We start from the raw sequence: 25175 nt of genomic DNA on the forward strand, positions 1-25175 counted from the left end.
CCTAATGAGCAAAACTACAATAATGGCTTTTTAAAAATAATGCGATAAATATCCAAAAAATTCACATCAAACACTCCCATACATTTAGTATGAAATATGAGTATTCCAAACATTTAATATGAAAGGTTTTGCTGTTTTACTTGATATTGTGCTTTAATTATTTCGCAAATTTTAATAAAAGTTCATTTAGAAACTGTAAATAGAGCTCGATGTTGAATACAATGGTATTCCAAAACGAGGACCTCATGTTGAACATTTGCTTTGAATACAAAATTTATGGGAGCGTTGCGTACAATGTAACATTTTTGGATATTTCTCGTTTTATTTTTAAAAAGTTATTATTATCATTTTACTCATTAGGTATAGTCTTAGATCATTAAGTAATGGATGGAGTACGCTGGCAAATGTTCTAACTAAACTTTCTGCTGATTTTGGTGCGGGGAGGGTAACTCACACTGATGAAACACAATGAAACATAATCACACATTCACAAAAATAACTTGTGCCACGCAAGTCGTAAAAATTTACGACCTTTTAAGCGACGAGTTTTTAAATTCAACTCTATCAATAAGTTCATAAAGATTAAATTTGTATTTCATTCCAAGATAGTCTCGTGGGGAGTGGGGTTCAATATCACGTTCTAAATTCAACTTTGTCACTTAGGTCATAAAGATTAAATTTGTATTTCTTTACAAGATAGTCTCGTAAGGAATGCGGTTCATTAACGCGTTTTAAATTCAACTTTATCTCCTAGTTCATAAAGATTAAATTTGTATATTTTCTTTCCATGATATAAATGTAGTATGCATGCATGAGTAAACATGACTCGATTATTTGTCTTGATCATATCGCTAAACGATACATCGACGATTATTAGAAATTGCATTTAATTAGAAATGTACGTTAAAAAAATAAAAAAATATATACAAATGAAAGGTTATTCCATCTTTTTTAATATTCGACATGTTTGAATTGCTTCTGCAAGACTTGACAGTACAAAACGGCATTTTTAGCGGAGCACTCGCAGACGTCCTTTCGATGTCTTACGAATACGCAGAGTGCTTGTAATCGATTACGCAAGTAGTTTTTATGAAAGCATAAGATTTTTCGATGCGAATAATCTTATACCTCGGCAAAAGGGGAAACGCCTGCGAGTGTTATCCATTACTTAATGATCTAAGGGTATAGTACTTTCATTAGCAGTTTTAATATTTTTGATATCTGTTAGTTACGGAATAATCGCCTGTGCACACTTAATCATTACACCCTGTATAGTAAAAATTACGTATTTACCTAGTTTGGTTTCCTGCACAGTTTGTTGCTTATTTACTATACATATTTCAAAACTGATTTTCTATTTTTCTAGCTGCTGCGTAATGTAATCGATTTTTATCAAAATTTTGTAACTAAAATAATTGGAAATAAATTAAATATCAAGTTCTTCGATTCCTAGAGTGCCCGCCACGGCAAAGGTATAATATTGGAGGAAAAGGTCGTACTAATACGTAAGGATTAAGCATTTTGAAAAAAATATGATCTTTATTTAAACTGATTGTATCGAGGATTGTATTGAGGCGAGATCTCTATTTTTTTTTAAACTTTATTCCATTTTACATACGTCAAGTTTGTGGTCAAGTTGATCTGTTGATGTCAAGTCAAGTGTCAAATTGTGCTGTAATTCTGTGATCAGACATCTGTGTCAGACATCAGTCTCTATAAATTTTATTTACTTTAATATTAATTATTAATTATTGTGCGTGTCTTTGAAATATGAATTAATATTTATTCCCAGTTAGACAACTTAGATATCTGTAAAATGGATAACGATATAGATATAGAAGAACATAATATATTGGAAAATCCAGCGCTGAAAGCAATATTTCCAGATATCACGGCTTTGAAACAAGAATTAGATTATGAAAATGAGGGTAGGTATATTTCTACAGTATTTTCTTCAGCAATAATATGCCTACTTAAAAAATTGAATATGTACCTTATCTGTCTATAATAAAAAATTCTAGATAGTGTAAGACAACTTTATACTTATAAATCCTGTCTCTAATGATTAAAATCAATGTTTTAGAATGTTCCTATTTTTGGTATAGCATATTAGTTCTTACAATTTGAATATGTTTTAGTTTTTTGTTCAAAAATAATGTAATATTTTAATGCTCAATTCTATGATCTTGTTTTAAGAATATTAACCATAAATATTTATGTCTATCTGATTCTACAATAATCAACATCTTTGATATAATTTTCAGTGTTTGAAACATTCCCGAATGATGAAGTTCACAATACAAATGCAGAATCCAATGTTGGTACAAATTCTGAGAACACTTCAGATTCTTGTTTTGGAGAAAAAATTGGAAGTGTTTATAAACAAGAATGTATTTTGAATAGAGATAATTTGTTTGGTAACAGAATAATACTAGGATCAAAACCAAGGAAACGATCTACGGAATATGAAGATTCTAATTTGAAACAAGCTAAAATATCATTACCTGATATTAAAATAATATTAAATGAAAGCAAAAAGTTTTGTAAACATTGCTTAATATTATTTCCAACAGAGCATTGTTTTAATTTGCATTGCAAATTTATTCATTCAACAAAGTTATGTAGATCCAAGTTGAATAAGAAAATGAATGCAATTGATCCTCAAAGTGCAACAAGTAATTTAAAAAAGGAAGACAATAAAGTCACAGAAACAATATCAAATGTCTCCTGTTTTCATTGTCCAATAAAATTCCCAGATAAACAAGCACTTATAGAGCATTTGTATGAAGTACTGGAACCCAAAATAAACAGAAAAACAGACAAAAATGCAGACACCAGACATGCACTTAACAAACCTATTTCAAGAATAAGTGAATTAAAAACTAGTCAATCTCAAAATGACGGAAAAAATGTTGAACCTACAAATACATCTAATAAGCAAAAGGAACAATTGTTCTTCCAATGTCATATATGCATGTATTATTTTAAAAATGAAAAATTCTTTATTCAGCACATGTATAATAAACATGGTGGTAATGATTCAACAAATAAAGTTCAATTTACTACGAAATGTCCATATTGTTCACTGATATGTACTGACATAAAGTCATATAATAAGCACCTATATAATAAACACAATGCTGAAATTAAAGAGAAAATAAGTAGATCAAAAAATAAACCTGTAGAAAAAACCATTTCAATAAAAAACACAGAAGGACAGGCACAAGATGTTATTAAAAAAGTGTCCAAACATACCCTCAAAATAAATGAAAAACTTAAAGGAATGTTTTTTCAATGTCACATTTGTTTTTACTATTTCAGAGATGAAAAATATTTCACTAAACATTTGCTAGATAAACATGGAATTAATAATTCAGTTATAAGAAAAGTTAAGTTTAGCCCAAGATGTATGTTGTGTTCTTTACGTTTTTTAAATGTCAAATCATTTAACAAACATTTATTAACTAGACACAGGACAAATTTAACGGGTACAAAAAAACCAAACAATCAGTCAAAGCAAAAGACTTCTTATCTGCAACAGAAAGAACTGCAGAAGACAAGTAATATTAATAAATCGAAGAATGTGTATATGCTAGTACCGAAGTCCACACTATTCAAATGTTGCAAATGTGATATATATTTTATATCACCACAATTAGCCTTAAAACACATAGAACATATGGAAATCTTAATTAATTGGAAATGTAATAAATGCAATTTAATTTTTAAGAGAAATGAGTCAATTCTGCATATGAAACAGCATCAATTTCCTTCAAGTTTTGATGTTCTGGAAATATCTGATGCCATGTTTTCGAAACTATTGTATTGTTGCCCAAAGTGTACAATACATTTTCAGGAAGATACATTTGTTCAACATTATTCTGTTTGTGAAGAACAAACTCCACAGTCGATGCATTGTAGTATTTGTGATATATTAATCGATAGTGGGATTAAATCTTCACATCAAAACAGGCATGCTCAGGGGAATCAGAATGAAAATGATTTTATTATTATTGATCTAGTTGATAATAAAAATAGAGAGAAAATAAATCTAAAAAAGAAAAGAACAGTTGATAGAAAAATAAAAACTTTCAATATAAATGAACAAAATCATCATCTATACTACTGTGATACATGTAAATGTTTTGTGAGTAAATTACATAAAGTGAAAGTTCATCGAAATTCCCAATGTACTCAAATAATAAAATTTCCATGCAAGTTCTGTGGACTAATATTAACTGGTAAAGGAATAATGACTCACAGAGCACTGCATTATGAAAATAAAGATTTAAAATTAAAAGATTTTACATTTTACAATTTACACAGTGGAAGAAAAATATGCCCTCCTATACCAAAATTACCACAATGTGAAGCATGTAATATCCATTTTTTGTATATTAATGATGTAAAAACTCATGTTTGTGGGGATGTCCACAGCAAAGTTTGTCCATATTGTGAAATATCGATGTGTGTTGCAGTATATAAAATTCATGTGACTTTTCATGAGTATAACTTGGAAACATTGTCTGACGATAAGAATCATAATTCAGCTCCTAGCACAGTTTGTCTAAAATTATCAGATCCTGATGTAGAAAAATCTGAAGAACAGATTGATCCTGTTAGAAATATTGATGAAGACAAACTTCATGTTGTTTATTATTGTAAAGTATGCTACATTTGTGTGGATTCCTATGATAAAGTAATTGAACACTGTCAACTACACTTAACATCATCTGAAGAAATGATTAAGACTGAGTCTAACAAAAATGACACTAGGGAAAGTATAATGTACAAATTTGATCCATTTTATTATGGATCACAATCTGATAAATGGCTGCAACATGTTTATGGGTCGTTATCAGAAGAAGAAATTAACAAACTATTATTGAATTGTATATACAAGCACGAGCATAGAATAAAATTGGAAATATGCCAACCAGGAAATCCTTTGTACACAGAATACAAATGTGAAACATGTAACTGCTTTATAGATCACTCATTGTTGTATGAGCATATAGGAAATTGTTTAAATAATCCCAAAAAATTTACATGTGATATTTGTAAATTGCCATACATAAAAAAGGAATCATTGGACAATCATTTAATAATTCATAGGCAATTCCATATTCCTAAGAGTTCTTTCAGAATTGTTTCCTTTAATAAAACGGAACATAAAGAAATAAATGAAATTATTAAAACAAATTCTTGCAAGCCATATGTGGTGTATAAATGCAGAAATTGTGAGGGTCTAGTCAATAAAATAGATTTTGCCACACATATATGCAATTTGAATAAACTAAGGAAATGTGATAACTGTGGTTTATTATTGTATGATGTTGATTTTGCGTCACATGTTTTGCGACACAAGGAATTAGAAAGCTTTAACGAGAATAATATGAAAGTTGTTCTACTTGGTTATAGCATACCACAACCTAATAAACATTCTTCATTACTTAGTACTAAGAATTCTTTTATGGGGATTGTTTGTGACTACTCTTTTTACAAGTGCTCAAAATGTGGTATCTGTATACGAGATTTTAGATCAATTTCAAAACATTTTTGTTTGGTTGATTCTGGTAAGGTTAAATGTATAAAATGTGATTTATATTTTGATGAAGGAAAATTAAAGGGCCATTATAAATTGCATTTAAACGATCCAGACTTTGTAAAGGATAATATAATAACAATTGATTTTGATCCTACAGATAGTAAGCAGATCAATGAGGAACAATCTAACCATGAAAATGTCGATAAAAAGGAGACAAAAATAGACAAAGATGCATCTGTAATATTGGACATAAAAAATACTGTAGAAGAAAAGTTGACTAAAATTTTTAAATGTGTGAAATGTAACTGCCATTTTTTAAGTGAAAGTAGTGCTAAAGAACACATAAAAAAACACCCTGGTAGGTTACTGAGCCAACAATGTACAAAATGTGGGTTTGCATTTTCTCCCAATAACTTGTTTAAGCATCTATTGGAGCATCATGGACAGAAAGGTGTCGTTTATAAGTTTGAAGTTGTTGACGTAATAGGCGATTTTAAAAAACAAAAAATTTACAAATGTTCCAAATGTAGTTTACATTTTACAAATTCAAAGAAAATGTATGATCATTATCTGAAATGTGTCGGGGAGTCTTCTGATGGCGGGAAATGCAAATGTTGTGGTGTAATGTTTCATTTTTCATATTTACTGAACCATGAAAGGATGCATGAAAATAATAGTCATGTTGATTATGAGATTGTTACAACAGAAGATGTTAATTGTTAAATCTTTATAGTACAGTTATGGTAATAAAAAATTTATTAACAAATTTTGTTTTCTTTATATATATAAAGTCTATAGGTAGGTACCTACCCACTACCTACCTAATTCTTATAGAACCTCTGCAAATGTATAAATATGATACCAAAACCAAATAAACAAGGTGTCCCAAAAAGTATGGATATACTGAAGCTGGGAGGTAGAGGACCCTAGAGTGCTATCCGAATCACCCCCTTGAATGTTATGCGATTTTTCGTATTTTCGGAATTATATTTTTTTTTAATTAGTAAAATTAGTAAAGTAGATATATTGGATAGTTTAATCGTACCTATTTCATTTGGAGATTTTTATAATGTATGTACAAGGTATGTACCTATATTTTATTACGAAAACGAACACTGCCTACTTTTCAACATAACAAATGAGATAAAATTCTCATTGGTATGGTTTGGGTATGGTATAGTCAATGATGAACACCAAAAGGATAGACAGGTTGTAGGTGTACCTACACTATCTGTATAGTCTATGACCTACACCAAACATATGTTATTACTAGCCGCTCCGCGCGGTTTCACCCCCGTGGCTCCTCTCCTGTTGGTCGTAGCGTGATGGTATATAGCCTATAGCCTTCCTCGATAAATGAGCTATTTAACACCGAAAGAATTTTTCAAATCGGACCAGTAGTTCCCGAGATTAGCGCGTTCAAACAAACAAACTCTTCAGCTTTATAATATTAGTATAGATAATTAAAATGGCAACGGCCGTTTCCCTATAAGCCGTGCTCTTTCACTCTCTCAAGTAAAACCTTGCGTGTACACATTTATTTATTTCATGTTATTTGAGCCAAGCATGTGAAGCCACGCACCATGCGTTTTGGTCTTTGGACCCCACTAATGCGCCGTCTTATAGATGAGGTAGGATGACGCATAGACCAGCATCGGCACCGTTCCAGTGGAAAAACGAAGTCCCGGCGCCGCCCGGTACCGGGTGGGTGCCACCTGCCGGGCCATCTAGTGGAAAAACGCCTATAGAGTATTATTTAAGTGTATTATCTGGTCCCACGGCAACGGGAACTATGGCGTATTCATTTTATCATTTTATTTGTTGTTCACGATAAGAGCATATATTATTTTATTTCGTTCAAGAAATATTGCATTATAAGTTATGACTGAACACAAAGATAAAATAAAGTGCTTTGTTACTGTTCTTCATTTAACTGCCGAGGATTTGTGATAGAAAACCACAGTAGAAAAGAAAAGCTTATGTTTTAATTCAACATTATGCTATGCGTGAATTGGGATGGTAAATATACATTGGCTTTACATTGGGTAGTTGCAAGGGTATGTAGTTGGGTAGATTGGACAGTGCGTGGACAGTGGCATTTTGGTTGAAACTTGACAGTTGACAGTGTAGTTTGACAAGCACTGCTGAGTGCTGACAAATTGACAATTGACATTTCACAGTATCAGTAGGTACCTAATCAATTTTGTCTGCGGCTTAGTTTTTTTTATTTGGAATTTAATTAATTTGAACAGAACAAAATAATAAAACATGTGTTATTTTCATACAAACAAACATTTATAACGTTAAAATAAGTCAAAATGTGTTGTTTTATATCATACTTCACACATAAATTAAACTTTACTTTAAAGACTACAGAGTTGTAAATTATGAACATCTAGTGAGATCGTATAATTATAAGTGAAATCATTTGTAACTAACAATGCTTGTTCACGAGAGAATTTTTCAATGGCTTGGTCACCTGAAGCTATCCCGGGTCATAATAATGGTTTCTGTGATACTATTTCTAGTACCACTCTTTACACACTATTATTTATCTAAGGTAAAGTTAAAATATAGAGTTAATATAAACAGTCTTTCAAAGAAATTCTGGTTTCATATTAAGTATAATAGAATTTTAAAACAAGAACTTGTTTACAATTTTTTAAGGGAATAGAAGACAATAATTACACTAGAATTTTTGAACTGATTGATTTCCATAAATCCAATTTCATAGTTAATTTTCATTTTCAGTATGAGTCGTCCTCTTCACTGGGGTTGAATGCAATGCAGCACACATTGGATGCACTGGGCGATATCTCAACAATTAACGCAGATGATCTCAAAATTAGAATTAAAGAAATGCTTCGAATCAAGGTAATTCAAACTGAAACAATTGAAACATATAACTGGGATTAATTTTTTCGTTTCAAACTGGAAATATTATTTTTGCAAAACTTTTTTTTTGTTAACGCAAAGCCTGTCATTGCTTAGGTAGTACTTTATAATGTTAGTGTGGTGAAATCCTCTTAAGAAATTAAATTCATTCATTCATTTATTCATCATAGTTAATCTTTTTACCAAAAAGTATCCAATAGCTTCAAAAAATTGATTTTTTAATTGTACTCATTATATTTTAAAAATCTAAAACTATATTAAATTATAATTGTATTTGTGTGTATTTGTCATCATAATGTTCATTTTAATGCACATATTAACAATTAAACAGTTTATTTTACTTATACAAAACAAACTTATATCACAGTTAATAAATATGCATAATATGGGAACTACCTACAAAACATACAAAATTATTTACTTACAGTAGGCAGTATTTGCGACGCTGTCAGTAGATATATATAGTCAGTAGAGATATTTATGTATGTAATGAATAAATTGTTATTAACTTCGCAATGGCTGTGGCATATTGCGTTAAGATTATGCTATAATGACGATTTAATGATTTACAAAGTAAGTATCCTATGGCTTGTGTTGTAAATTATTATTTTATCAAAACAAGCTTTTTGTATTCTTACTGTGTTTAAATTTGTGTTGTATTTTTCAATTTCCCATTGTAATATTATCACCTTTTATTACAAGTTAGAGAGGATTTATGCTTATAAGATTGAAAAAAAAACTAAGTTATTTTTTTAACCATTTAGGCATCAGTCTCTACTGAATTACGTGAATTAGAAGAAAAGCGTGGACGTTTACAAAAAGAAGCAGCAGCTGCCAGTGCTAAGGCTGATAATGTGAAAGCAGAATACGCGCGCGCTTCCGCAGAGTTGCAACGGTTGCGAGTGTCCGCCGACCAAGCACGACTCGCACAACTTGAAGCAATCCGTAGAGATTCTCCAGAATTAGCTCCACCTAACCAAATCCTTCCATCGCAACCTCCGCCAATCTTATCTCCGTTACACCCCTCTTCTGAAGTACACTGTCGTATGCACTCGTGTTTTGATCACTCACGGTGTTCCTTAACATCTGGATTTCCAATTTACTTCTATGATCCCGATGTTCATTCACCTCTCGCTGGAGCGGAGGTAGATGGCTTTCTTAAAACTACATTGCGGCAAACTTTAAGCTATAACGCACACCTGACACATAATCCAAACGAAGCCTGTCTCTATCTTGTTCTGATTGGAGAAGCTTTTCCCACTACCAAAGGCCCATCGTAAGTTAGTCTATATTAAAGCAATATCATGTATTTACCATAATATTAGAAGATAATATGTAATAAGCTTTACTATTCCAGCTCTACACCAGAAACATATCAACTAATATTGAATGAAACAGCAGTTAAAAGCCTTCCATATTGGGGCGGCGACGGCAGAAATCACGTTCTGTTGAACTTAGCTCGACGAGAACTTTCAGTAGGTTCCGGTGATGCATTTCAAGGGGCTTCGACAGGTCGTGCCATGATAGCTCAATCTACTTTTACCCTGCAGCAGTTTAGATCGGGTTTCGATATTGTTACTGCTCCAGCTTTGGGACCACCCGGTGGGGATGTTTGGGCAGAATGTGCACCGATTGCACCTGCAAGAAGAAAATATTTACTTAGGTAAATGTTCAGTGGTGTTTTAGTTTTTTACTTGATGTATGTTATAAGTATCTATTCATAATACTGATTTAGTTTTCAGGGTTCGAAGTCGCCTGTGACAGATTTGAATAAAGAAGACGATAAACAGTTGATAGAATCATTGCAAAAGACTGCAAAAAATGCACCCGCCTCGGATGTATTCTATTTGCAATTTGAATGCGATCCTTCAGTGGATCGACGAGCGATTCGGTCCATCGGAGATTGGGCGCTCTGTGGTACGGATCGATCCAGACGTGCAATACTCCGTGATTCAACTTTTGTTTTAATACTAGCACCTGCGGATCAGAACTATGCTTCTACAGCTCTTTTGCAAGCGAGACTGTATGAAGCATTACGTTCTGGTGCTATACCCGTCATACTTGGTGGAGATAGAATTCGTTTGCCATACGACGAAGTTCTCGATTGGCGCCGAGCTACTCTAGCTTTGCCAAAAGCGCGTGTCACAGAATTACATTTCCTGTTACGAGCTTTGTCAGACGCTGACTTGCTGGCGTTTAGAAGGCAAGGCAGGGTTCTTTGGGAAAGATATTTGAGCTCGTTACAAGCGAGCATTGACACGTTACTGGCTGTAATACGAACGAGATTGAATATTCCTGCTCGACCGGCGGCTCCTACGCTAGGGACACCTGCCTTTAATGAGTCTTATTATCCATTGAAGGTGGAACCACCAGCGGTCGATTCAGAACCGGAAGAGACTCTCGGACCCTTGGAAGCTCCATACCCTAGTCCAGCATATCGGCGTAATTATTCATTATTATTGTTACACGGCTATGAGATGTGGAATGACTGGGGAGAACCGTTCGCGATATATCCGCAATTACCTTGGGATCCGCCGGTAACATCAGAGGCTCGATTTATGGGGTCTGCGGCGGGCTTTCGACCCATTGGAGCGGGCGCTGGGGGCTCTGGGAAGGAGTTTAGCGAAGCTCTAGGCGGGGACAGAGCAAGAGAACAGTTTACAATAGTTATATTGACGTATGAACGAGAGGCAGTACTGGCTGCGGCGCTCGCGCGGTTGCGTGGTTTGCCGTATTTGAATAAGGTAAATTGTAAACGTTTACTGTCTTACAACAAAAAAACTTTAGACAGGGTTTAATTTTAAGCGCGGGTTCTCCTTAATCTGGTTTTGTCGTATTTCACATAGCCAACTATTAAAGTAACAGATCCCTGGTTTAAAGTGAGTGTTTAAATCGTTTTTTGGTAAGACCATTATATTTTTTTCATTGAGCAGCTTTAACAATTCAATGTTATAAAAGAGTATTACATTTAAAACCTATTTTGAAAGAGTTCAGACAGCCTACGGTAGAGCGCACGAATGATCTTAAAATATGTCTCGTTGCTATCATTGACGTCCTATAAACAATAAGACTAACAATCGCCTGTTATCAAAAAATGTCGTAGAAGCGTTGAACAAAACATTCCTTGAAATGAGCACCTTACATAGTATCATTATCATCATTCAAAATATCACTCATGAGAAAAATCTGCAAAATACACGCGTAGGCAGAGTTTTGTTTTGGATAAACTTTGAGCATGATTGTAAGTTTAGTTGTTTATTGTGCATCAATAATTTAAGCGTCATTGTGTTTTGAGTTTTTCATTAATGAATTGTAACTTGTAAGTATAGATAACTTTTTGAGACTGAGGGTTACGTCACCAGGTGGTGGTAGTATGGAACGGGGTATCGGGTCCACCGGCCAGCCAATCGTGGCCTGAGTCTGGTGCTCCAGTTGCAGTGATACGAACACAACGCAATTCGCTTAACAACCGCTTTCTACCATACCATCTTATCGAGACTGAGGCGGTGCTGTGCGTTGATGATGACGCGCACTTGCGGCATGATGAAATCGTCTTCGCTTTTAGGTGAGAATGGCATATTATGGTATATAAATGCATGTGTCTGTTAGTCTACGTCAAAGGTCTGAAAATATTGGAATTTTTTAGTTTTTTTGTCGATTTGTCGCAAATCTAAAACAGTTCGACTCCATGGGACAGCCAGATAACATATTGCCATTATTTTATTATATTATAATGATTAATTCGTATCCTGTTTAATATAATTGGTCGATATACACGCTTAAAATGTTAGCATGTTCAACAGTTATACTTGTCTCATAATGTGATCATAAATCATTCCAAAAGAAAATAATGCCTGCATAATTTAATATGTACTTGAATACATAAACATAATGTGCATTCTAATTATTAAGATAAATGTTTTATGGATTCTTTAAAAAAATTTATTCAATTACTAAGGATGACAATAACCTTTAACAGTAAAGAAAAAATAACAAACACAACATATAATTGAGTTCTAAAATTTCCAGGGTATGGCGTGAGCATCGGGACAGAATCGTGGGTTTCCCCGGCAGATATCATGCGTGGGACCTTAACTTTAACAATGGATTCCTCTACAATTCAAATTACAGGTAACTTCGAGTTGGCTACCAAATATATAATAGTTTTAAAACTATATTATCAAATTGTCAACTACGTCGTTAATTTTACATTTTAATGTACAATTCTTCAATGAAAGTCATTTTTAGTAGTTATTGTGAATTTGTACTGTATCATCGCTAAAATATTATAATCATTTTTAATTCCTAATTGGGAAGTTTACCGACTATGACAACAACAGCTTTACGCCTCAAATAGACTCTACTGCTTTAGATGTTCTATCATTTTATAGTCTGCATTTAACAAGTAATTAACATAATCAAGTAATGAGATAAATAGCAAAACAGATTGTTTAATCGTATTATAACATGTAAAATAGTATGACGTCATACCGCTCGCGCTTACTTGGCGGCAACATTAATAATTAATTTATGATAATATATCGTTAGGCTATGTCATGCTGATGATTAACGGCCACGTTTAGATCCCTTCTCTTATTATAAATCCGGAAGTAGCTTTGTATGCAAATGTGTTACTTCAAAGTAATTATATCATCGAACTATTTTGACAAAATTTGTTAGCTAGAAAAATTAAACCTAAATGTTATGGGGAAGTGCAGGCTGATGCCACAGATGCACAGTTAGTAAAATGTAGAGATCTTAACGTTTCAATTTTAATAATGTTATTTTCAATAACATTTATTGTGATGAATTAAGGGGGCGCATAAAGCAAAATAACCAATCTTCTATTAGATGATACGTGTAATATGCAAGACCAAATCTAAAAAATAAAATATATATCAAACTAGATGATATGTTCAACGATTCTGTTTAATCAAAAACATAAAATATGTATTAAAATTTACTCGATAAAAAAAAAATCACCAAGTTAGCTCTAATTTTCACACTTTTACGTTTTCTACTTGACATGGTACAGTGAAACCTGGTTAAGTGAGAGATCAAGGGACCTGCAATGTAGTTTCACTTATAGAGGTATTCCACTTACCCAGTGTCTCAGATATACAGGTATAAATAAATATCTGTCTCATTTACAGAGGGGTGATAACGATCGTAGCTTTCGTTTTGACATTTTTCAAATAAACATCTGTATGATAGTAAAGCGAAACTAAAACTGAAGGCAATTGAAGCTCAAAATTTGTACTTACGTACTTGGAATTACGTGTGGAATTTGTGGGTTGAATAAGAATGAGTAAACATACAATGTTATCTCAGTTACAGAGGTTTATGCATATAAAATTTACTTGCTGTCTCAGTTATAGAGGTAACTATGATGATAAATCGAAAGAACAAATCCCAGATATAGAGGTTTACCTCGTCCCACTAACAGAGGTAATTCAGTGCCAAAGTGTTGGGACCTCAGCATGAGTTCCAGTTATGGAGGTTTCTCACTTATCCAGGTCCCACTTAACCAAGTTTCACTGTAATACTTATTATGATTTTTTTTTCATAAACAATTATATTAAAACATTTGCAAGATATTTGTCAGAGCATTTTGTGTAATTACTTTTAGTTTTGGTTTTATCTGCGATAAACCACTTTTGGCGCTCTTTTTTTCTCGAGATAAACGTTTGATTTTGTCACGATAAAAGTCACTTTACTTTTTATTGACATTCATAGAAACTACCATCAATTTGTTGTTACTTTTTTATTCTATTTTTTTTTCAAAAAACATATATCTTCCGTCCAGTTGCGAGCTAAGCATGGTGCTAACGGGCGCGGCGTTCGTGCACCGCTACTACCTGTGGGCGTACTGGCGCGTGCTGCCCGCCGCCGTAAGGGACTACGTCGACGAGTACATGAACTGCGAGGATATCGCCATGAACTTTTTGGTTGCTCATATTACTAGGAAACCGCCGGTTAAGGTGATCATTTTTATTTTAAAAATGTTAACTAGCTTCTCGCCTCGATAGTAACTTTTTCTAGTTAAATTTGAACAGTTTTTATTCAAAACCAAGCGAGTTCTAGTTAAGTTATATGTGATGTATCTAACAATCTCCGAGTTCTAGTTAAGTTATATGTGATGTATCTAACAATCTCGATGTGACGATACAAATTCCCCTGTTATTGGCTATCAATGGGCAATTATAGTATTATTTTTTGTGATAACATTATTTACTAATAAAATAGGAAGGCGGTATGAATTTCTGAAAATTAAGTCTTATAAAAATAATAACTAAAGAGGGTAGAAGTCCTAAAAGTCAAATTCAAATCAAATTTACAACATAGTAGACATTCTCAAGACTTTTACATCAGAGAAACTATTCAATATCCACACTAATATTATAAATGCGAAAGTAACTGTCTGTCTGTCTGTTACTCAATCACGCCTTAACTACTGAACCAATTTGCATGAAATTTGGTATAGAGATATTTTGATACCCGAGAAAGGACATAGGCTACTTTTTACCCCGGGACATAGGATAGGTTTTATCCCGGAAATCCCACGGGAACGGGAACTATGCGGGTTTTTCTTTGACTGCGCGGGCGAAGCTGCGGGTGGAAAGCTAGTGCATAATATAAATGAAATGATTTGCTCCATAGGTGACGTCACGTTGGACGTTCCGTTGCCCGGGCTGCCCGGCGACGCTGTCGGCCGACGAGACACACTTCCACGAGAGACACAAATGTATACAGTTCTTTTCACAGGTAATATTGAATATTTAACAATTTGGAATGTTTCATTATTGATAAAATTACTTGTTTTGTTATAATATGAAGGCTAGTGTTATCTGTATGAACTGTTTTGATATTAGTTCTTAGTGTCTGGGACACTTTGTTCTGGAGACAGTAATAGCTGCTAATGTTCAATTTTTACTTTTTTCAGTACAATAACTCAAAAGGTTTATTCGTTTTCAGTCTTAAGTTTTAAGAAATTTGTGTATGATGGAACTTATGAATCTATTTAAATTATTTTTCTTCACAGGTGATGGGTTACACGCCGCTCCTGTCGACGCAGTACCGCGCCGACTCGGTTCTGTTCAAAACACGAATACCTCACGATAAACAAAAGTGCTTCAAGTTTATATAGAAATAATTTATAGGTTAAATAATTGTAGAAATATAAGCATAGAAAAGCTGAATTTGACGACTTTGTCGGAAAGGAGAAAATAAATTTAAATTTTCTTGTGTTTTATCAGTATGTGATTGTATTATTAAAATTCTAAAAAAATATGTTTCAGAACATTATCTGATTTTTTACTAGTCTCTATAAAAAAATATAAGGCATAACACATTGTTATTGTTCGGAATTTTTTTACAAAAAATGTGGTCAAAGCCTCCTATTTAAACATTATCGTTATCAAAAATCTAAAGTATCATTATTTTATGTTTTGATTGTTGTAAACAAAAATTTGGAATCGTAATGTCCAAAGTCCTCATAAATAATTATTAATTACAATCTTAAAATGCCAAGACAATGAAGCTCATCTTGATTCTCAACGGTATCTAAATATTTCGTAGCAGAAAGATAATCGTTTTAGGTTTTATTTATTCTAATCACGAATTATAATTTTCGCCCACAATCAAAAAGACCTTATCAGGTCATTCGTCATCAACATTTTTTTGGTCGCAATGGTTTGAAATTTTGTATTCTTTACATAACGTCATAAATCATAATGCAATATTGCACTTAAGTCATAAAAGCCTTATAGAAATAAGGCTTAATTTTGATTTAAGACTTCATACAAAGATAAAAATCTTCTTTAAAAGAAAATATTAAATCTATTAAATATTAAATATCTTATATATTGATATTTCATTATAAAAGTTACGCCATATTCGACCAAAGTACTATGCTTACTTTTATTTGTGATTTTTGTCATAAAGTTGTAATTACTAGTCTAATTTTGTATTCGTATTATTTTAACTGTTGTAAATATTGTGTACAATGAAAAAAATATAAATATTCAATACTGTGTAATGTGTTCTATATTATAATACATATAAGCTATATACCTTGTAATAAAACTCTTGAATGCATTATACATATAAATCAGAAAGAATAAATATTAGAATTATTATGTGCTTTTGTTTATATTCAGATATTTGTTTTTATAGGTCAAGACTGATAGTCATCATTTATAATTGTTAAAAGTATCATATTATGTATTACTTAATATAAGTTTAGTATGTAAAAATGTATTTTTTATTTTAACGTATAATGAAACGAAATAAATATTATGTTCTTAAATCAAATTGCTTATGTTTTATTTTTACGTGATAACCCAAAACGTGCCAAAACCTTATAACAAAGTAAACTATAACAACTGAATGCTATTATCATCATAATAAGACGTATAGGAGCCGAGCAATGCGGGTGCCTCGGGGAACAGCTTGTATGAAATAAAACACAAAATATTTAAAAAATATTTATTTATTATCAAGATAAACACGAATAATGAACACAACTGCAAATCGCTTACAAGTTACAATATAGCATAAAAATTGTAAAACAGCGGTGAAATGAAGAAGAAATAGAATAACATATTCGATCTTATTATATGTTTCTGTTTTCTTAATATTGTATTTCACACCAAATATTGAAAACTCAAACACTCTCCCAAGCGGCACACAAATGAGTACATAAATAACGACTATGATTTATTTAATTATTAGTTAAATAGTATAAAATCTTACATTTAATAAACTGGAAGATGTTCTTAAATAGTTAAAGTGCACGAGAAAAAATTTTTCGCCTCTACAATTCTAAATTTAGTGGAGAAAAATTTTCAAAAAGTTTTTTATTCAGAAAATTTATTTGGGTAATATTTTTGTACCAAAAATATACCAAAACTATAGCGTTATAAAATATAATTATCGTTGTCGGTGGCAGTATTATATTTAATGAGATTTATTCAGATTTTTTTGTATATTTGAGCAAAATTATGGGAAAAAGTGATCTTTATTTTTTTTTTCGGAAATAAATCTCTGTATTTTTTTTATTTTTTGATTACACATGGTTTCGATCGTAGAAATGTTTGTATGTTCTGTAGCGCGTGTCACTGGGCACCGAGACGGGCTCGAGCGGCCACAGTCTGCGCGCGCGCACTCACGCCATGTCTTCGCCTTTACCGTCCAGTCTCTTCAGCTGAAATACATATTATTATTTATTAAAAATTGCATTTTTTTATAGAGATGATATTTATTATTGTTAAAAAATGAATTTTTTTATGATGTCGGTGAACGAAAGTATTTTGATGTTTTTTGCAAAGTAATCTATACTAATATCTGTGCTAATATTATAAAGCTGAAGAGTTTGTTTGTTGTTTGTTTGAACGCGCTAATCTCGGGAACTACTGGTCCGTTTTAAAAATTCTATCGGTGTTAGATAGCCCATTATCGAGGAAGGCTATAGGCTATATATATCATCACACTAAGACCAACAGGAGCGGAGCCACGCGAGTGAAACCGCTCGGCACAGCTAATGAATGATAAATTTGCTGATACGTAATATTATGATGTTTTAAAATTCAATGTTCTTCTCTATTTTCTGTTACATTCATCATCATCATTTACGTGATTGATTTCCAAATAAAAAATAGGCATTTATAACTATGATTTTCTTTTATTTCATGAGTATGTTTGCTTACGGTCTGTTCAACAGTCCACGCTGTAGTCGCAAGGCGTCCAGTGCGCTTGTAAATGAGTTAGATAGCATTAGTCATTGTAGCAATGAGTTAGAAAAAATGAGTTTTTCACCTTTAAATAGTGAGTTTTAGCTATTAGTGTGCAAATAAGTATGATGTTTCAGCTAGAGCATGCAATAGTAGCCAGTCAGTATTGAACTATGAACTGTGTGTGCAATACTTACAACTTAATACAATATGTGACTTGTTAGTGTGAGTTTTGTACTCACAAAGTATCGAGTAATGTGTACTAGTGGAGTGAGTACTAAATACTGAGTGTACTGGAATGCGTACTCTGTAGTTTGGAAGGAATAGAAGTGTTAGAGCTGGTATAACTGTGTAGAGTTAAGTGTAGTTAGCATGTGCAAGTAGATTTGTGACTAGCCAGCAGTGAGGAATGAAAAATGAACGAGTGTCGAGAAGTGAGCACATAGTAGGTAATGAATACATTTTGTTTGTTTTCTATAGCGTGTTAATAAAAAATTGTATTTTAATGAGCATGAAGCTTGTGCTAGTGTATGAATGTATGTATGTTTGTATATCCTCACCTCCTTCTCATCAGCAGCAACTGGTCTGTAGCGTGGTGCTGGCTCATGGGGGGGCGCAGAGAAGCCGTGCGCGTATAGAAGAGCCGCAGCAACTCCACCGGCTACGGGACCCGCCCAGTATACCTGGTAAACGAGATTGTTAGAGATTATGCATAGATGTTGTTTAGACATGGTGAGGTAGATTTTCTTTGCAGTAGGTACCTACATCTGGATCCTGGAGTTGTGTCTTGTCGAGTTTATGGGCCATTCTTTACGGAACATCTAGACTAGTGATATATGATCACATACATATTATATATACATTATATACATATATAGTATATATTTTTAATTTAAACTTTTTGTAATCAAACCGAATTTTTGTTTTGCTTTAAAAATGTACTTATGTAGTTGTATTTATAAGGAGGAACGCTGGCTCTTGAGACACAGAGTTACTCTAGTTCAAGAGTCAGCGTACATATTTTTATAAGTTAATGTTTTTGGCAAAATAAAGATTTATTTATTTATTTATTGTATGAAGTTTATGGACACTTATTCGAAATCAAATTATCCTATTGTTGTCCTAATAGTAATAACCGTTTAATTTTAGCTCTTGTTTTTGGATAACTTGTACGTGCAAGTCATGTACAGGATAACTTCAAATCAAAATTAAGGATACTATTAAGTATCAATTACGTAATACATATACTATAACGACGATTTTGCGGTTAGTAGAAGGCAAGGAAAATCGTTTAGTGCAGTTGTAACCATATCAAATCCATTAAATAGGTTAATTATATTAATAAAATAAGATCACATTTAGGATTCATAGTTTTATGTTGAAATATTTGCTTGACCCAGCTTCACCCGAGTTGGATTAAAAATAAAATGTAGAGATACCTTCATATGTGCCTCTCGTATAATCATGGGCGTAGCTAGCCATGGACACAGGGTGGGGCAAAAAAAAAACCGGCCAAGTGCGAGTCGGAGTCGCGCACCGAGGGCTCCGAACAAACCTACTTTTTATTAAGTTGTAACTCTAAAATGTATGTTTTAGCAATTTTTCCTTTGCAGAAACAGATCCAGGTGGAGCTTTGCTCACAATCTTATAGTTTTTGACCGATATCTCGAAAACTATCCACTTTAGGGCAAAAGTTGCTTAGACTTTTTTGTAGAAAGTAAAATTTCGCATATTTTATACCATGTAATATTTTTTGTAAAACTTACTATTTACGGTTTAAGGCATCGAGATATATGTACTACTAGAGAGCAGAGGCGGCTCGTGACAAAATTTTATGGGTGTTCACTTGAAATAAAACACTGAAAATACATGATGTAAAGCAGTACATTTATCAAAAAAATTACTTTAAATAAAGGAAATACATACGTCTTTCTTTTTGGTGTGCAAAAATATCTATAACTTAAAGCGACAAGACATTCGAAAATGTCTGTTGTTGCTTTCATCACAACCACACAACCACGGTGATTTCACATAATATTGTTCGGATTTAAACACACGCGTATATGTTTTCGTTTTTGTCGTACATTTTTGCGAAAGGTCAAGTTCAGGCCGTGGCAGTCCCTTAGCTTTCAATTCAAGCCGAATTTGTAACGTTTTAACACACTTTTTAATGAACGCCACATTATAATTGTTCATTTTCACACTCACAAGTAATACTGATAACTACAGACTATTTCAACACGTATCTTATGATTTTAATTAGAAAATTCCCGAATTTGCATTCGCGCACGTGCATTGAAGTTGACTCGAGAGTCGAGTGTTTGTTTATAATATAGAGAGTGGCAACATCGCGCGCGGCGGTAAAAACGAACCGGCAACGTTTGCGGGAGCGGCGCTCCGAATTTTGCTATCTTTCCATAGAAAATCTTCTGTTTCACGCGCGCAGGGCACTGGCAAACCCTCTCTTTCACTCCTATTGGATTTCGTATTAGGAAATGTACTAAATATTTTTTCATTGGAGCGCAATCGTGAGCGCTCCGCTTCGCGCGTTACTGTATAAATACAATATTATTCAAGTGTATGGAATGAAGGAATGATGGATATATTCATTGGTATTGACAGTAGTTTTTTACGATTACGGTTGATTTTAAATAGTAATAATTAATATTAATAATGAAATTAAGGAGTATGATTTTATTATAATTATTTATGGGAGTTCACTGCACCAGCGCTCCTTAGGGCGAGCCGCCTCTGCTAGAGAGGTTATTCCAAACAAAAACATTGCGCGCGGCCGATGTGGTGGGGTACGTGTGGAACGAGCGAGGCGTGGCTTCAAGTTCAAAGATTAAGCAATGCGTGCAGATGCGACACATTGTGCAATCTGTTTACTCGGTAGTCGGTACTATCTGGTGGTACTGATACTAGGGAATTAATAAAAAGAGGATTTTATATTAAACTATGTATTTTAATTTCCTTTAACCAATATCAATTTAGTAAGCTTTTGTCGTTTTGTGTAGTAATCAATAGTTTTATCAGTTTTTGCTTCATGATGTAATCGAATTTTGGAGTACCTATTGGTTTATAATAGCCCTAACTAAATGGATACGATTATTCAATGTTGATGGCGTTTACGTATAAGAAACTCACATTTTGAAAAATCTCACGTGAGATTAGAGGATGGGGGAGGGGCTTGAATAAAATCTCACGACATCTCACCAGGGGGGGAGGGAGGGGCAGAAAATGTAAAAAAACACCTCACGTAATTTATGGACGCCCCCTTACTCGATCACAATTTTTGTAACGAATGTGAAAGACGAAACAATAAATACGCAAAGTGGCTTTTAATATAAGGGTCGTTTTCAAAATAATTGTACATTACTACAAAATGTTTGTCCCCCTAAAAAACCTTTGAAAAAAATATGGTTACGACTGAAATAAATCATTGTTAACGTTTTACAGACTAAACTTAAGCATACTGCATATCATTTCTGATAAAAAGCAATGAATTGAGATTCAAATTCTTACATAAATTTAATGTGAAAATAAAGTAACAAAAAAAGCTCCATACATTTTTTTATTGTCCCCTATGTGGACGACAATGAAAACCAATATTTTTATCAGAATTTTTGTATGAAACTTCCTATTTTTTTGTATCATAATTAAAAAGCAATGTTTGAAGTGTTATATCTGATAGATTAAACTATTTAAATTACCTTAAATAAACGAAGAATTACATATTATAAAAATGTCCCTATCAATCGTTACAATTTCGTGACACTGATTTATTGACATATTTAACCAACTTCTTGTATCACAAAGAAGAGGCATCTAACTCTAATCATTGGCAACACTGGTCATGTCACGAAAAGTAAGGTCACATTAACGCGCCGCCATTTTGTTCGTCGTCCAGACATGGAAGAAGTCCAGTAGTGTGCTGTGCAAAAAATTTAGTTACAATTTCCTAACGACGTATTCTCAACAAAAGTAAGTACATTTTGAAGAATTCACCTACCGCAATTGTAATATACTTAAATTATGACTAGAGTAATAGATTACACTTTCAATCTAATGGTAAATGTGATTATGTTTTGTGTAAAAGTATTTCTTAGGTTATTTTTTACATGTTACTGACGAACAATTTCTTGACATTTACTGACGTCAGTAAATTGTAGACGGTAAAGCTGTGGTCTCATGTGTAAAGTATGAAAATAAGATACTTATATTAAAATGTGTGTTAAATTAATGTAACGAATAAAAATAAAGGAGAAAAGCAATAAATCTCTCATGATTATTTTTTTGTAACTACAGGCCATACTTTTTTAAACCATGATGTAGGGTTAGTAAAGTCGGGCTTAGGGACTTGACTTTTCCTGGGATCTGATAACTTTTTTATAGTGAAAGCGGATCAGTGAGTCTTGGCCTCCAATTTTACAAGTGGTTTCTGATGGGATAACGCTTGCCTTATTGCATTTAGTGTTGATCGCTTTTCCACCCACACGAGTGATGCTTACTTTTGTTTTTATTTTTATTCAAAATACATATATCCAACAGCTTTTTTTAGTTTCAGAATGCCGCTAACCGGTGCCGAACCGCAAAAAAATACATTGAAAAACTAAAAAAAGCAAAACCCTGAAAAATATGAAAAGAAAAGGAAAAAACACCTCGAGAAAGTGAAACAAAGACAAAGAAAAATATCAGATCTTAATGACAGTGAAAAAGAAGCTCGAAGACAAAAATGGAAAGAAGCTAATGATAGAAGAAAAGAAAAGGAAAAGCAAACAGAGAATTATAAAAATTGATTGTTTGTTGATTATTTTGTAACTAAAAATATATATTTTTTTTAACTAGTGACTTCTTACTTTTTTATATGTAATATTACCTTATTCTGAATACAGCCTTACTTTTACAACTTCCTGACATTTCCTAACGAAACAGTTTACTGACAATTTCGTGACGTACAAATATTTTGAAAATGACCCATAAACGGAACTACATTTAAAAATATACTTTATTTATTGAGTTATAAGGTTTCTTCCATTCTGTTTATTTACATTCTCAAAAACATCAATCGCCGCAGAGGCGGCTTGCGACAAAGGCGGCTTGTGTCAGAGGCCTCGGCGATATCATTTAAGAACATAACATACTTTAGGCAAACTTGTAATAAGATCTATTTTACTTTCTTATTAGTCCATTTGACAAGGATATTGGGTAAGATACCTATTGGAATAATTTTATTATTATGTATGTAGTATGTACTTATTATATCCGCGAATAAAAAAAAAAATTTACTCGCAAATATAGAAATTGGGTCGCATTTTTTTAATCCGCGAATAGTGAAAACACGAATAAAGGAAGCGCGATTAAGGAACTTTTACTGTATTAGTTTCTGTGAATGTTGTGTTTATTTGTAATTGACAACATTTCATTTTTTATAAGGCCATGAAAGAAAAAAACTGTTTCTTTATTTAGCTCTTGCGATTACAGAAAAAAAATTATTTCATTTTTTAATCGCATATTTTAAGAGAAATTAAATAAAAACGATAAATGTGATGATGACGTCATACATACGGAGGAATAAAAATGCGCCTTAGCCTAATTTAAAAAAAAGTTAAAAAAAAAACTATCACTGACATTTACAGGGTATGGCATGTGTCAAATTTCATATTAATGTCATTTTTGTGAATTATTCATGTAAACAAACTTTTAAATCGTGTTATTGTGTTTTGGTTTTCTAATTAAATCTCATTAGCGTGATGTTTATTTGATTGGAGTTGGACTAATTCATTTATATTATACAAATAGTGCCTATAGTGTTCATAATTTTCTTGAAATAAAACTTGACTTTGTTTACTTACTAAAAGTTGTATTTATTTAACACTTTCCAACATTTTTGGGATAGTATATTTGTTTCCCAGAAATTTTCAGCAACCCTTAACAAATCCTGCATAAAGTCATCATCATCAGTACTTGTGAATAAGTTTCTTTTGTTTAAAATTTGGATCAGCAATTAACAAATAACAATATTTACAAAGCTTGACGAATCAAAGTGACAAATGTGCCAAAATGTCAACTGTCAAGATTTTTTTTTTAATTTAAACTAGGTATGTGGCAAAGGAAAAAATGTATTCCTCCGTATGTATGACGTCATTTGGCGCTTACGACATTTTAGAATGAGATGATTTTAAAACTCAAAAAGATGAATGAAAACTTCCATATTTAGAAAAAGCAAAAAATACGTGTATAATAATTTTTGATCTAGTTTTCATTAAAATAAAAAAATAAGTAGCTTAAAATTTTGAAATGTTGTCAATTGTTGTGCATAATAATTTATAAATCCTATTGGAACAACTGTTGATGAACCTTTTTTTAATAAATAAAAATAGACAAATAAATAAATATTACTTAATATAACCTACCGTTTTACTTTGCGTAGTCGGGTAAAAGTATAAATATTTAGGTACTACACCACGGTAATCTTTCCTAGTATATATTGTATATACATAGTTAAAAAATCCAGTTACATTTTTTTAACAGACTCATCGATAGTGTCACGTCTGTGCTGTTAGTCTATGAAAAATGGCGCGAAACGCAGAACGCGTGGTGATTTTTCGCAAAATGATAACAATATTAGTAAAATGCATGACTTACTCATAATAAGGAAACTTACTGGTGAAAAGTCACTCCTCGGGCTTTGTTTGTATTATGGGAACTGTTAAAACAATATCTTAGCACACACGAAGGCATTTTGAACAGAGCAATAACACGTGTTGACGCGGCAAGCGGGGGGCACAGTCCGGCACAGACTAAAGAGACTTGTGATTCTTACCTCTAGCTCGTGTTAAAGAGAGTGTAGTAGCGATCGCCTCTCTAGTGTACATATATCTCGATGGTTTTTAGGTCACTTTATTGTCTACAAGTTTTGTTTGAATTTTTTTTTCTAGTGCCCATATTTTTTGAGTTGTTCCACGTATAATGTAGAAATGCCGCCGCTCGGCGGGTAA

At 32.7% G+C, this 25175-nt stretch overlaps 3 protein-coding genes across 4 annotated transcripts in view; 2 read left to right on the forward strand and 1 right to left on the reverse strand.

Moving 5' to 3' along the window:
* Positions 1-1705: 1705 nt before the first annotated feature.
* LOC149909747 (uncharacterized) lies at positions 1706-6314 on the forward strand. 2 transcript variants are annotated; one of them, XM_090119842.1, is made up of 3 exons: positions 1706-1928; positions 2265-5576; positions 5706-6314. In XM_090119842.1, exons 1-3 carry the CDS (start codon positions 1817-1819, stop codon positions 6269-6271), a joined length of 3990 nt encoding a protein of 1329 aa, XP_089975968.1. In that variant the 5' UTR covers positions 1706-1816; the 3' UTR covers positions 6272-6314. The 2 variants fall into 2 exon arrangements, with proteins under 2 accessions (XP_089975968.1, XP_089975967.1); XM_090119841.1 differs by having other exon boundaries at positions 2265-6314.
* A 1434-nt stretch (positions 6315-7748) lies between these two features.
* botv (exostosin like glycosyltransferase 3) lies at positions 7749-16277 on the forward strand. Its single transcript, XM_090119843.1, has 10 exons — positions 7749-8108; positions 8300-8422; positions 9208-9719; positions 9801-10106; positions 10179-11187; positions 11806-12008; positions 12473-12574; positions 14250-14424; positions 15104-15208; positions 15486-16277. The coding sequence occupies exons 1-10, from the start codon at positions 7989-7991 to the stop codon at positions 15588-15590; spliced, it is 2760 nt and encodes a 919-aa protein (XP_089975969.1). The 5' UTR covers positions 7749-7988; the 3' UTR covers positions 15591-16277.
* A 639-nt stretch (positions 16278-16916) lies between these two features.
* Positions 16917-25175, reverse strand: part of Prip (aquaporin prip) — a 31754-nt gene continuing 23495 nt past the window's right edge. Inside the window, exons 6-7 of the mRNA XM_090119844.1 lie at positions 18735-18857; positions 16917-17648 (exon numbers count right to left, since the gene is read on the reverse strand). Coding sequence (XP_089975970.1) covers positions 17610-17648; positions 18735-18857 — 162 coding nt within the window. The 3' untranslated portion in view covers positions 16917-17609. The remainder of the gene's footprint in view (positions 17649-18734; positions 18858-25175) is intronic.

Source organism: Colias eurytheme, chromosome 3 (genome assembly GCF_061535395.1).
Source record: "Colias eurytheme isolate Ceu_HAF_F1 chromosome 3, ilColEury1 Martin Lab GWU primary, whole genome shotgun sequence".
Classification (NCBI taxonomy): Eukaryota; Metazoa; Arthropoda; class Insecta; order Lepidoptera; family Pieridae; genus Colias; species Colias eurytheme.

Coding starts and splice junctions, on each gene's coding strand:
- LOC149909747 (XM_090119841.1), top strand. CDS start 1,817: ATGGATAACGATATAGATATAGAAGAACATAATATATTGGAAAATCCA. Junction 1,929..2,264: donor ATTAGATTATGAAAATGAGG/GTAGGTATATTT, acceptor TATAATTTTCAG/TGTTTGAAACATTCCCGAAT.
- botv (XM_090119843.1), top strand. CDS start 7,989: ATGCTTGTTCACGAGAGAATTTTTCAATGGCTTGGTCACCTGAAGCTA. Junction 12,009..12,472: donor GAAATCGTCTTCGCTTTTAG/GTGAGAATGGCA, acceptor TAAAATTTCCAG/GGTATGGCGTGAGCATCGGG. Junction 15,209..15,485: donor GTATACAGTTCTTTTCACAG/GTAATATTGAAT, acceptor TTTTCTTCACAG/GTGATGGGTTACACGCCGCT.